The sequence below is a fragment of the Salvelinus namaycush genome, chromosome 22, assembly GCF_016432855.1.
Source record: "Salvelinus namaycush isolate Seneca chromosome 22, SaNama_1.0, whole genome shotgun sequence".
In the NCBI taxonomy this organism is placed as follows: Eukaryota; Metazoa; Chordata; class Actinopteri; order Salmoniformes; family Salmonidae; genus Salvelinus; species Salvelinus namaycush.
The window spans coordinates 3,291,423-3,304,916 of NC_052328.1; the positions used below are offsets into that span (position 1 = coordinate 3,291,423).

Genomic DNA, 13,494 nt, shown 5'->3' on the forward strand with positions numbered 1-13,494 from the left:
CACGAATGCCTCGGGAACAGTGGACGTGATGACGCCGTAGAAAATTGTAGCCTGTACCCCGACGTTCCTGTTCGCATGATCCATAGAAATATTGCACATGGGCGCTATTGATTGGAGCAGACAGTGAGCCTCCCGTCAAGTCCCGTCTGAAGGGGCGGGACACCACCTTGTGGACTGGGAGAGATTGGTTATTTTTTCCTTTCCACCACTCTCGACCACATGTGTCTGAATGTGGAGAAGGGACACTTTTCATTACACCCACATGTGGGAGACGCAACACTTTTGTCACCCGTGAACACTGTGGAACTTTAGGTTGACAACTGTGTTATGCACTAAGGTTTGCCTGAAGCCCAGTCCACTCTGGGTTTTGGGGCACCAGCAATCAGTGACGTACCCCGACTGGCAGTGCCCCTCGGTTTAGGCGGTAAGATGCGTCCCGGTAACCGGCTGGCACCCAGCGCTGAAGGTTATCATACCCACCAGTCAAAGGAAGGTTATCATACCCACCAGTCATAGGTACCAGTGTCACATCACCTTGTAACCCAGCTGGAAAAGGGACATACAGCTCTGAAAAATTCCCAGGAATGAAACCAATCGCCTATACAACCCATTCCTTGTATCACTAAGCACCTAATAGGGACTAGTGAGCTACAGGCACGAATCAGCTATTAATCTCAGTAATGAGCCACCTATGGGGAGGAGCGCCCCCTTGTGGACAGAGAGCGAATCTCCCAATTTATTACTCTCACCCTGGGAGATTGATATACGCTTTGAACCAGGTGAACACCATGGAACGGGGAGTATCAGGGGGCTTTAAACACGGACAAGCTTCCAAACTAAGTTGTGTTTCCATGAGACTGTATAGCCTGGATGAAGCCCGGCCCCTTATGGACACAGGGGCTCCGGCAATGGTTGACGTAGCACCCTGTTTGGCCGTAACCATACGTGGAGGCACTGATGTCACAGTAATGTTTTTGTGCGGGGGCTCACCAGTCACTCAGACCTGTGCTAAGGTCCCTTGCTCCGAGGGTTACCCGAGCCAAGTGCTCGGAGGCTGCTTTCTCATCGGAGGTGCCCGCAAGCCCCATTTCCTCCACTCCCTCCAACTCCAGGAAAATTGGAAATAGGAATGTGATTGCCTAAATGCTGAGGGAAAGCTAGTAAGCTTAATTTGACAGAAGTTTAGCATGCTAACCGACTTTAACCATGATGAGGCTTCTAGTTTAGCTAGCCTCTTGGACCGCAGCACAATCCGTTTAGAATAACCAACAAACTTAACGCTAGCTACGTATACTAAATAAGAGAGCTACCCAAGCAATTCCACCGTTAGGAAGCCAGAATAGCTGACAGTAGCTAGCTCGCCTCTGCAAGTTAGCTAACCTGGCTAGCTTGCTATGCAGCACTTGTTAGCTAGCCTGATCTCAAAAATCTACATAGGACCGAATCACCGAGGTGGGACCTTGAGCCTTCTAGGAAGAGAGGCAGGCGGTTCTTAACCAAGGCAGACACAAGCAGCAGAACTTGGTCGCCCTCTCTCTTCAAGTAGCCTCCCATAACCGGCGAGCCGGGAGACATTCGACCCGACCAAGGAAAAGTCGCTATCGGAAACACCAAGCCCCCTAAATAATGCCACACGATTGTCAAGAGAACCTGCGCTGTGGACAAGTAGGGGAACAGTGCCAGCCATCCCCTAGTCTCATGTACAAACTGATTCGAGCGAGGGCAGCCTGAGCATGCATCGAGACAAGACATACAAGACAACAAACGTGATTATCTTTTAATTAATTTGTGCATGGTCGCGAACCCGAACCGGCTTGTTAGCCTTAGTTGTTTTGGACGCGTTAGCCATCTTACTTACTGCTATAGCCAGGCCAAACTATTCAAAGAATAACTAATTGTTTGTGATTAGGAAACTTATGAGAACCATACCAAATTCAGCACACAGAGTCCAGGGAGTGGCATGCTCTACCACTAAGGGACAGTTAAGTTGACACAATGTAAGACAGTTTTGTGTTACAATTGTTTGTTTAGTAGTGTGAATCGTTCTGTTTCACACCGAGGTGAAGAACAGAATAACTGAAGGAATGAATCCGAGACTCAAGCTTATCAGCTGTGGAAGGCGGGGCTCCCAGCAAGTTGCAGATTTCCTTCTTCTTGTCGGGCGTGATTGTAGATACTTCAACCGAAGTCGCGAGTGTGCGACTCCCATAGTATTTTACCGAAGTTGACTAACTTAAAATGAACTCCAAAAGTCTTCAGGTTAATCAATTTCTCCTGAGGCAAAACATTAAAGCCACTCTGTCTCACCAGACCACAAACTAACACCACAACATTCCATGTTATATATTTTGTCTCACAAAGTTCCTTACATGTATTAACCATGTGAAGCATCTATGTAGGCCTTATAAAGGGTTTATGAAGGCTTAATTTAATGAATGAGTTATTGTTTGTGTGACCAAATATAGCCTAAATACAATATCAGTTATGTTTTCTAAGGAGCCTATTATGACGGTTCACCAATAAAATGTAATTCTGAGACTCAGCCATCAACTTGAGTCCAGTAGATTATATATGCATACCAGGGAATGTTTTGTGTTGCAATAGTTTACTACATAGTTGAAGTTGTCTCATTGTTATAGTCATATCCCGAGCATGCCCCTGCACCGTGCCCACACAGCAAATTTGAGATCAGAATTTTAACAACCACAGTGTTAATTGTAACACTTTCTTAGTGTGTATATGTAACTGACAGAAAGGTTTTTAAAATAATACTTTTCAAAGTGTTGAAAAACGAACACCCCAAGAGTGTTGGGTCCCTAACACTACGAGTGTGGCAAATTGCGACTTAAATTAACACACTGTAAAAAAAAATATTCAGAGGCTTAGTAAGTATTACCCAAAAGAAGCTATGATTCTCACAAAAAAAGCAGGTATCTGGTTTATCAAAACTGTTGTGCAAATTGATGTTCAAAGATGAGACAACTCATTCCCACCATCGCCAAAGTCATGCACACAACCCTTAATGACAAAGGCAAATGCAGCATTTTACAATGCTTGCAGCTCTACCTCCACTTAGGCTACTGTTAGTGGATTGAGCACAGTGCACAACAATGGCTGTCATAGTGTGATAAAATGCCTAATAATCAAAAACCAAAAACAATATTAAATAATAAGATAAGATCTCTGAAAGTAACTAATCAATGTATGTGTTTGTGCGCGGCTAGTCTATGCGAACAGTTGAAGTCGGAAGTTTACATGCACCTTAGCCAAATACACTGCTCAAAAAAATAAAGGGAACACTTAAACAACACAATGTAACTCCAAGTCAATCACACTTCTGTGAAATCAAACTGTCCACTTAGGAAGCAACACTGATTGACAATAAATTTCACATGCTGTTGTGCAAATGGAATAGACAACAGGTGGAAATTATAGGCAATTAGCAAGACACCCCCAATAAAGGAGTGGTTCTGCAGGTGGTGACCACAGACCACTTCTCAGTTCCTATGCTTCCTGGCTGATGTTTTGGTCACTTTTGAATGCTGGCGGTGCTTTCACTCTAGTGGTAGCATGAGACGGAGTCTACAACCCACACAAGTGGCTCAGGTAGTGCAGCTCATCCAGGATGGCACATCAATGCGAGCTGTGGCAAGAAGGTTTGCTGTGTCTGTCAGCGTAGTGTCCAGAGCATGGAGGCGCTCCAGGAGACAGGCCAGTACATCAGGAGACGTGGAGGAGGCCGTAGGAGGGCAACAACCCAGCAGCAGGACCGCTACCTCCGCCTTTGTGCAAGGAGGAGCACTGCCAGAGCCCTGCAAAATGACCTCCAGCAGGCCACAAATGTGCATGTGTCAGCATATGGTCTCACAAGGGGTCTGAGGATCTCATCTCGGTACCTAATGGCAGTCAGGCTACCTCTGGCGAGCACATGGAGGGCTGTGCGGCCCCACAAAGAAATGCCACCCCACACCATGACTGACCCATCGCCAAACCGGTCATGCTGGAGGATGTTGCAGGCAGCAGAACGTTCTCCACGGCGTCTCCAGACTCTGTCACGTCTGTCACATGTGCTCATGTGCTCAGTGTGAACCTGCTTTCATCTGTGAAGAGCACAGGGCGCCAGTGGCGAATTTGCCAATCTTGGTGTTCTCTGGCAAATGCCAAACGTCCTGCACGGTGTTGGGCTGTAAGCACAACCCCCACCTGTGGACGTCGGGCCCTCATACCACCCTCATGGAGTCTGTTTCTGACCGTTTGAGCAGACACATGCACATTTGTGGCCTGCTGGAGGTCATTTTGCAGGGCTCTGGCAGTGCTCCTCCTAATCCTCCTTGCACAAAGGCGGAGGTAGCGGTCCTGCTGCTGGGTTGTTGCCCTCCTACGGCCTCCTCCACGTCTCCTGATGTACTGGCCTGTCTCCTGGAGCGCCTCCATGCTCTGGACACTACGCTGACAGACACAGCAAACCTTCTTGCCACAGCTCGCATTGATGTGCCATCCTGGATGAGCTGCACTACCTGAGCCACTTGTGTGGGTTGTAGACTCCGTCTCATGCTACCACTAGAGTGAAAGCACCGCCAGCATTCAAAAGTGACCAAAACATCAGCCAGGAAGCATAGGAACTGAGAAGTGGTCTGTGGTCACCACCTGCAGAACCACTCCTTTATTGGGGGTGTCTTGCTAATTGCCTATAATTTCCACCTGTTGTCTATTCCATTTGCACAACAGCATGTGAAATTTATTGTCAATCAGTGTTGCTTCCTAAGTGGACAGTTTGATTTCACAGAAGTGTAATTGACTTGGAGTTACATTGTGTTGTTTAAGTGTTCCCTTTATTTTTTTGAGCAGTGTATATTTAAACTCAGTTTTTCACAATTCCTGACATTTAATCCTAGTAAAAATTCCCTGTATTAGGTCAGTTAGGATCACCACTTTATTTTAGGAATGTGAAATGTCAGAATAATAGGAGAGATAATGATTTATTTCAGCTATTATTTCTGTCATCACATTCCCAGTGGATCAGAAGTTTACATACACTCAATTAGTATTTGGTAAAATTGCCTTTAAATTGTTTAACTTGGGTCAAATGTTTCGGGTAGCCTTCCACAAGCTTCCCCCAATAAGTTGGGTGAATTTTGACATATCCCTCCTGACAGAGCTGGTGTAACTGAGTCAGGTTTGTAGGCCTCCTTGCTCGCACACGCTTTTTCAGTTCTGCCCACAAATGTTCTATTGGATTGAGGTCAGGGCTTTGTGATGGACACACCAATACCTTGACTTTGTTGTCCTTAAGCCATTTTGCCAAAACTTTGGAAGTATGCTTGGGGTCATTGTCCATTTGGAAGACCCATTTGCGACCCAGCTTTTATTTCCTGATTGATGTCTTGAGATGTTGCTTCAATATATCCAGATAATTTTCCAACCTCATGATTCCATCTGTTTTGTGAAGTGCACCAGTCCCTCCTGCAGCAAAGCATCCCCACAACATGATGCTGCCACCCCCGTGCTTCACGGTTGGGATGGTGTTCTTCGGCTTGCAAGCCTCCCCCTTTTTCTTCCAAACATAACGATGGTCATTATGGCCAAACAGTTCTATTTTTGTTTCATCAGACCAGAGGACATTTCTCCAAAAAGTACGATCTTTGTCCCCATGTGCAGTTGCAAACCGTAGTCTGGCTTTTTTTATGGCGATTTTGGAGCAGTGGCTTCTTCCTTGCTGAGCGGCCTTTCAGGCTATGCCAATATAGGACTCGTTTTACTGTTTATATAGATACCTTTGTACCTGTTTCCTGCAGCATTTTCACAAGGTCCTTTACTGTTGTTCTGGGATTGATTTGCACTTTTCGCACCAAAGTACGTTCATCTCTAGGAGACAAAACACGTCTCTTTCCTGAGCAGTATGACGGCTGCGTTCTCCCATGGTGTTTATACTTGCGTACTATTGTTTGTCCAGATGAACATGGTACCTTCAGGCTTTTATATTTGGTAGCACTTATTTGATTTTCCTTTGCCTCCAACCCCTTTCGATGTGTGGAACGGATGTGGGTGGGGCTAGGTCTACATAAGGGTGCAATTTTTTTTTTTATTCACAAAAGGTCTGACGAAGGCCGTGAGGCCGATAAGTAAGCTTATTAAATATCAGTGATACTATCAAGAGCAGTGTACGGTTTCCTTTTTCCTTCATTTTGTTCAACTGTTGCCATGCACCTGCAAAAAAAGATTTCTCAGATGTGCGAGTGCCTTTTGAATTTTGTATTACCTTCAGGTATTTGGAAATTGCTACCAATGATGAACTAAACTTGTGGAGGTCCACCATTTTTTTTCGGAGGTCTTGGCTGATTTATTTTGATTTTCCCATGATGTCAAGCAAAGAGGTACGGAGTTTGGAGGTAGGCCTTGAAATACATCCACAGGTACACCTCCAAATGACTCAAATGATGTCAATTAGCCTATCAGAAGCTTCTAAAGCCATGACAACATTTTCTGGAATTTTCCAAGCTGTTTAAAGACACAGTCATCTTAGTGTATGTAAACCTCTGACCCACTGGAATTGTGATACAGTGAATTATAAATGAAATAATCTGTCTGTAAACAATTGTTGAAAAAATGACTTGTGTCATGCAGAAAGTAGATGTCCTAACCGACTTGCCAAAGCTATAGTTTGTTAACAAGAAATTTGTGGAGTGGTTGAAAAACGAGTTTTAATGACTCCAACCTAAGTGTATGTAAACTTCTGACTTCAACTGTATATCACAGTGTGTGTGAGAATGCAGAGCGAGAGGTGCATCTGCACAATGCAATGCTTCCTCCCACATTCCAAAATGCCATGTGCAGGCAGAGGAGAGAGCTTCTCTGACCCCTCACCTCCAGGTTAACAACCCATGGCCATTTGTTTCCCATTGGATATTAAGGCATCCTCGCACAGCCCATAAATAGTGGCGCTAAGGGCGGCGGCTGCCACATCAACCTCTAAATCACAGAGGCAAGGCTCTGACACTGCGCATTCCTCGGCAGCCACTTCGGCCTCCAGTCTCTACAACTTTCTATTATTCCTACCTGAGCAGAAGTGAGCACGGTGCGCACACTTGATTACTGTCGTAAAAAGAAACTCCATCCACACAAAAATTTGCTCTTGCCTCTCTTCTCCTCATAAGCATGCAAGGGCTGATGGGTAATATGGAATGGGCACAAAAGTGTTGTTGGGTTTACCCTGCTGGGTTATGATGCAATGAACATGTAAGTAAGTTGTTTTTAGAGTTCACCAGAAGCCTTGTGTGCATGGTGCTTCAGACCATTACTCAGATCTAGAGGGGGATGAAATGACACTGGCCTGTGCTTCGCCTGTGGTAACAATGACAAGTGCTGTGTGAATGTAAATGTGCTGGTAAGGCAGTCAAAGCAGAGAGGCATAGAGCCCATCCCCAAAGAGTGCATTGTCATCAGTTCTGTTGGATGTTGGATGCAGCCATGGTTGGCTTCTATCTTGCTGTCTGGGTGACTAGCACAACAAAACTGGAGAGGATCACTGGGCAGACCAGGTACTGGAGCAATGAGCAGGCTGCTAACAGGCACATCAGCATCACAGAGACATGCTAGCAGAGATAATCACTCCACTCCTGCCATCTGGAGCTGTCAGACCCTACAAACCCAGGGAGATGGCACCTAGAGATTCTATCAGGTCAGACAGAGTACATGCGCCCAGATGCCACTTCTAGGCCAGACAGAATGCACCCAGAGATTCTGTCAAGCCACTTAGCCAGACGGAATACATGCACGCAGAAATTCCTCTTACGTGTCTTTTTGGGGAGCAAAACTTTTGGTGGAAGGTACTATGCTGCGTACAGACCCCCAGGAACTCGTCGAGATACATTGAGTTTCCTTGTAGGCCTATGTGGCGAGGAAACTGTGAAGCAAGCTGTGACGCAAGCTGTTTATGTGTCTTTTATTAAAGAATTTGAAACAATGTTGTGTCTGTTTGCTACTATTCATTCAATCATGTTACTATTCATTCCTTAGGCTATGGCCAAAAATACATTTGTTCATATGGGCAGAATATTATATTTTGTAGCATAGGCACCAAATGTATGACAATAAACAGTTCATATTTGATCAGGTAAAAGGCAGGGCTAAGGTCGTTTCAATTTAAAGAAGACTCTTTGTCACATGAAAATAGAAATGGAAACATTGTGATTTTAGAGACACAAAGTAACAATAGCCTCTATGATCATCCTACGCAATTGGGTGTAGCCTAGACCTTGATGCTTTCTCTGTTAAATCTTCTAGACCCTGCTGTAAATCAATCTGACAATAGCAGATAATCAACATAAATGTAGGGGTATTGGATTGGATCCAACGTTGATCGCAACAGTCTTCATTGGCGCGGCGAACTAGACACTTAAGTATTCTGGACATTCTTCCGAACACTGTTTTGCCACACTTTGGCTGTTTTTGCACCCCATGCTATATCCCAACAGCTGTTTCTCACTTGACTGTCATTCAGAAGAAAAAAAATCTGGATCAGCTGATGATGGTTGACAATATCACTAGGCTTAACTAAACACCTGGATACCAAATGAGCTCCAACAAGTAGTCATATTGGCCTATGCATATTGAAGTACCACGCAAGTTGGTGAGTCTCGGTTAGAAGCATTCGATTTTGCAATCACATACATCATTTTGGATTTGTATGCTCATGAAAACTGTAAAATCTCAACATGAACATTTGATAAAATGGTGCTGCCATTTTTAGCGAACAATCTCGTAGACTGAGCAATACTTTTGTCCCGCTGATGGCTCATAAGGGGTCGATGGGTTTCTGTTGTATTCATGATGGATTAGAATTAAGCTTCAGAACATTCACACCTAGCCTAATGGTCAATCAGCTCACAATTGTCTGGACACTTTCCTACCTGTACAGTGTAAGTCAGTTACATTTCTGTCTCCTTTTCAAATCTCAAAAATGCAACTGGTAGCCTAATGATACAGACTTTACATAGGCTATTGGTGACATCACTATAGCCTAATATTCCTCAAATAGATGTAAAGATTTGGTGTGCTGTTGATAAAAAGCGGTACAGAATCTCTAATAATTAGCCTATCCTAAAAAACGAATCATAATGTGCTGGATATGAATGAATCTGCAAAGCGCCTTACTAAATAAAGCCAATTATGTTTGAGTAGGCTATAGGCCTCATTTTCAAGAAAATATCATAGGCCTAGTTTTATTATATTGATAATTAGATTCTATAGAGCACATTGAAAGAAAATTAATTAATACAAGGTTAAAATAACTTTTCTTTCAGTTTGTCTGTTTCTTATATTGAATATGTGCATGTTTTTTAAAATTATTTATTAATGAATGTATTAGTAGGCTTATGGATGACATTTTTCAACTTATTTGCCCAACCCTGTTTTATTTATTCTATCTAGAAAGCAGCGAATGCAGCACATGCGAAATATCACTATAATAAGGCTACAAGACTATGAGGCTGTTTTTAGCCTACATACTTTATATCATCCTTCAAACAGGTTTAAACGAGTTTCCCCGCCAAGCAACCAGCCAGCTATTCCCTAGCCAATGTGTTTACACTCGCAATGAGAGCGCACAGGCGCGCAAGGACGAAAGACTTCGCTGACAGGGAGTTCCACGAAGCAGCAGCGTTTGCACAGAAAAATGCTTCGAAAAATGCCATTGTTACAGACAAAATTCCCCCAAAGATCCAATAAGGCTCAACTGAAAGACACACAGCTAATCTTCTTTCGTATCAAAAATAACAATTTTTACAATGTAGTGTGTTCCTCCCTTGCTCAACTAAACATGTTATCTGTCTCCTCTACATTATCTAACTGACTCTAACGAAACAAGGTAAGTTGATTGATTTCATCAATCCAATGCAAGTCAATAGTACCTAAAGTAGAATTTTCCAAATCATGTCCAAGTCATCAACAAGTTACTTCATTGAGTTACACTATCATTTTTGTCATACTTTAGGATGATTTGGACATGATTTGGCACGGAAATGAAGAGGGACCTTACATCAAAGAGGGACCTTACATGAATGGTGCTATCATTTAAGTTTTAAGTTAAAAAAAAAAAATTAATAGGAAAGAAATAGAAATATAAAAAATATTAAATATAAATAAATAGATAGATTAACAGGCCTAAATAAAGAAATACAAAAATGAAAAAAATATATTGTCCCAGATAAAACAACACTTAAATCAATCAATAGGCTATGTTTATGGGTTCAAAAAGATGCAAGTGGAGAATCCGAACCATATGTTATCCCTCACGGCTCGTAAACTGGTGAAAAACCTTTATTTTCTTAATTGCCATCACATAAAGCCATTGCTCCAAGCGTGCATTCTGCGCGTAAGAAGGCTATATCCAAAATAAACCAATAGAAAAGCATGACAAATGCTCGACTGCAAAAAGTCTGAGTATTCTGGCAATATGTATACTATAGTATCCTACCGTGAGAGCGGAGAACTTCTGAGCGTGCCCGGCGCAAAGGAGGCAGAGAAGGACCAAAAGCAGGCAGACGCGCATCCTGATGGTGGCTCTCAATGAAAATTACGCACGATCCAAAGTGAAGCCTCCAGCCTACTGTCTCTGCTTCAGCAAAACCAACAGTGTTGGTATCCAAATCCAAATAATTTTCTTGGGAAAATGCGCCCAATTCAATTCACAAGGTACTCCTTTCAATTGACTTTGTGAAGAAGTTGTGAGGCAGACGTTTATTTTATCACACGTTTTAATCTCTGCCAATTCCGTTACTTCTGCAACCTTCTGATACTATCCTTATTTCTCACAGTGCGAAATGCCCCCTGTGTCCTGACCTTTTTCCCTCCCTCAGTGCTCTCTCTCTCTCTCTCTCTCTCTCTCACACACACACACTCTGTCTCTCTCTCTCGACTTTTCTCCACACCCCCTCCCTCTCCTCATATGTGGACTAGATCCCTTATCGGATGCAGGCAGTTCCTTGACGGTAGGTAGGTAGCCTATACGTTTTGAAGTTATCTTTCTGCTGCTGGTAGCTAAGGCAAACAACGTTTTATTTTCTTTCTTTCCCCCTCTTTTTTTTTTTTCCTAAACCACAACAGGGAATCCTTTTCTGTTTTGTCGTCTGCTGTGTTCTGAGCCTCGCTCAGTAAAGAGAGGACCAGACTGCGTAAAGGCGTAGTGAGTAGGGAGTAGCGACTAGCGCATGCGTATGTAAGGTAATGAAAGAGGACCGAACATATAGTGAGCCGAGTGTACAGTCTTGAACTCCCTCTCGAAAACTCCATCTCTCTCTCACTCTCTACTCTCTCTCTACTCTCAAGCACACACACAAGCAAAAGATAGGGATATGGATAGGTCCACATGTCGAAAGGAATGGATAACCCCTTTGATCCTCTGTGTTCACCCGCAGCATGAGCCCTCTGACACCTCAAATAAAAGATGGTCAGGCTGCCCAGACTGGTCTCAGAGCATTTGTATTATTCTGTATGTAAATCCGAGACACCCATTTAGTATATGTTACGAATTACAATTTGTGTTAATGTTACGAATTTGCAAAACATACAATATGTTGCAAATTCGCAAAACGTATGATATGTTACGAATACTAGCTAATGTTAGCTAGGCTAGGGGTTAGGGTATGAAGGTTAGGGTTTAGATTAGGAGTTAGGTTAAAGGGTTAGGGTTAGCTAATAATTTGAGTGTCTCGGGTTTACATTTACTATGTTACGTCTAGTCTATGAGACCAAGCTGGGCTGCCGTGTATGAGGAATATTGAAGTATCATGCCAGATTCCATGGATGGAAGCTCACTCACAGTATACCCAAACCGCAAAAGGTCCAGTGGGCTGCGAAATTGGGTGTGGAATCTCACTAGCTGGACTTAGAAGGCCAGTGTCCGAGGGCGTGCAAAAAAATGTCATATGGTGGTCAAAGAATGTACTGTCGAGTAGGCCCCTACCTATAGTGTTGGCATTCGGCAAAAGACACATTTGCGAAGTTTTAACACTCAGTGCACAGTGCCCACCGATCATTTCGAAAGGAAGATTACGGCCAATAGGCTCAGCCTAACAGGCCTACGTGACATTTGAGGCAAATATTTTTAAATTATGCTGAACAAAAATGTAATTTAATAGCCTAATACAAAAAAACGTTGTCCATAAAATCTGAAACTGTGGGTTTGTTTTTATTTAAGGCCATTAAAGGACCGAGGCTCAGGAGCGCTCCAGAAATAGGCCTACACCTAAATTGTGTGGACAGCAGTGGAGGCTGGTGGGAGGAGCTATAGGAGGACGGGCCCATTGTAATGGCTGGAATGGAATAAAAGGAACGGTATCAAACACATTAAACATATGGAAACCACATTTCACTCTGTTCCATTTATTCCATTCCAGCCGTTACAATGAGCCCGTCCTCCTATTGCTTCTCGCACCAGCCTCCACTGGTGGACAGGCCTGTCAGAGTACAGGAAAGAGTCATGCAAATTAAAATTCCAGTTAAAACATTTACACCACTCACAATAAATAATAACAAAAAAGAGGTTATGGCTAAAGGGGTAATGTGTCTGCATAGACATAGGGTTACTAGTCACCGTGCAACAATGTCAACAATGTTACCCCAATGTTACCCAAAGCAATCATGCCACCTGGTGGCAAGTTAAGTAATTCAATTGACTGTACAACCTGATTTTAAAGAGGACTTCCTGACCATTGCAACATGAGTTCAAATGTACATATATATTTTTTAAATAATATCTAATAATACGAATGTATACTATCAATGCCTATACAAATGTAGTGCACTTGAACTAGTATCTGGGCAGAGAAGAGACGATGAATACGCCCATTGCCCATTCACCGTCTGAATGGCACACACACAATCCATGTCTCAATTGTCTGAAGGCTTAAAAATCCCTCTTTAACTTGTCTCCTCCCCTTCATCTACACTGATTGAAGTGGATTTAATAAGTGACATCAATAAGGGATCCTAGCTCTCATCTGGATTCACCTGGTCAGTCTGTCATTGAAAGAGCAGGTGTTCTTAATGTTTTGTATACCCAGTAAATTACACTGTTGGCTTAATTATCCAGTTTTGGGCTGAGTTCATGTTCACCATAGTGAGATTACAATGTCGTTTTTTCACACAGTTGCTGGTTCGTGACAGTTTTCTGTTAAACAATTTTACAGTACAGACAGTAACTATCATAGTTTCCCATGGAAACTCACATCTCATCTCATCTTATGTTGCACTACTTTACAGTACAGACATTAACTCTCCCTTAATTGGAAACTGACAGCACTATTACACTACCTTGTTTTTGCACAGTGTGTAGCTGGGTTTACTATAGTTCTTCTGTTGCACTACTTACGGTAGGCTACATACCAGTTTTCAGTGACTATCCTAGTTTTCCCTTGGAAATTCACCTTTCCGCTATTACACTACGGTTTTGCGCAGTGTGTACCTGGGGTTACTAGTTTTCTGTTGTATTTACAG

The 13,494-nt window shown here is 43.1% G+C and overlaps 1 protein-coding gene across 4 annotated transcripts in view; it reads right to left on the minus strand.

The window, feature by feature from the left end:
• smoc2 (SPARC related modular calcium binding 2) overlaps window positions 1-11,135 on the minus strand; it is a 71,843-nt gene extending 60,708 nt beyond the window's left edge. For all 4 annotated transcript variants that reach the window (XM_038960227.1, XM_038960225.1, XM_038960226.1 and 1 more), the window contains exon 1: window positions 10,475-11,135. In XM_038960227.1, the coding sequence (XP_038816155.1) occupies window positions 10,475-10,549 (75 nt within the window). In that variant the 5' untranslated portion in view covers window positions 10,550-11,135. The remainder of the gene's footprint in view (window positions 1-10,474) is intronic.
• Between the last annotated feature and the right edge of the window lie 2,359 nt (window positions 11,136-13,494).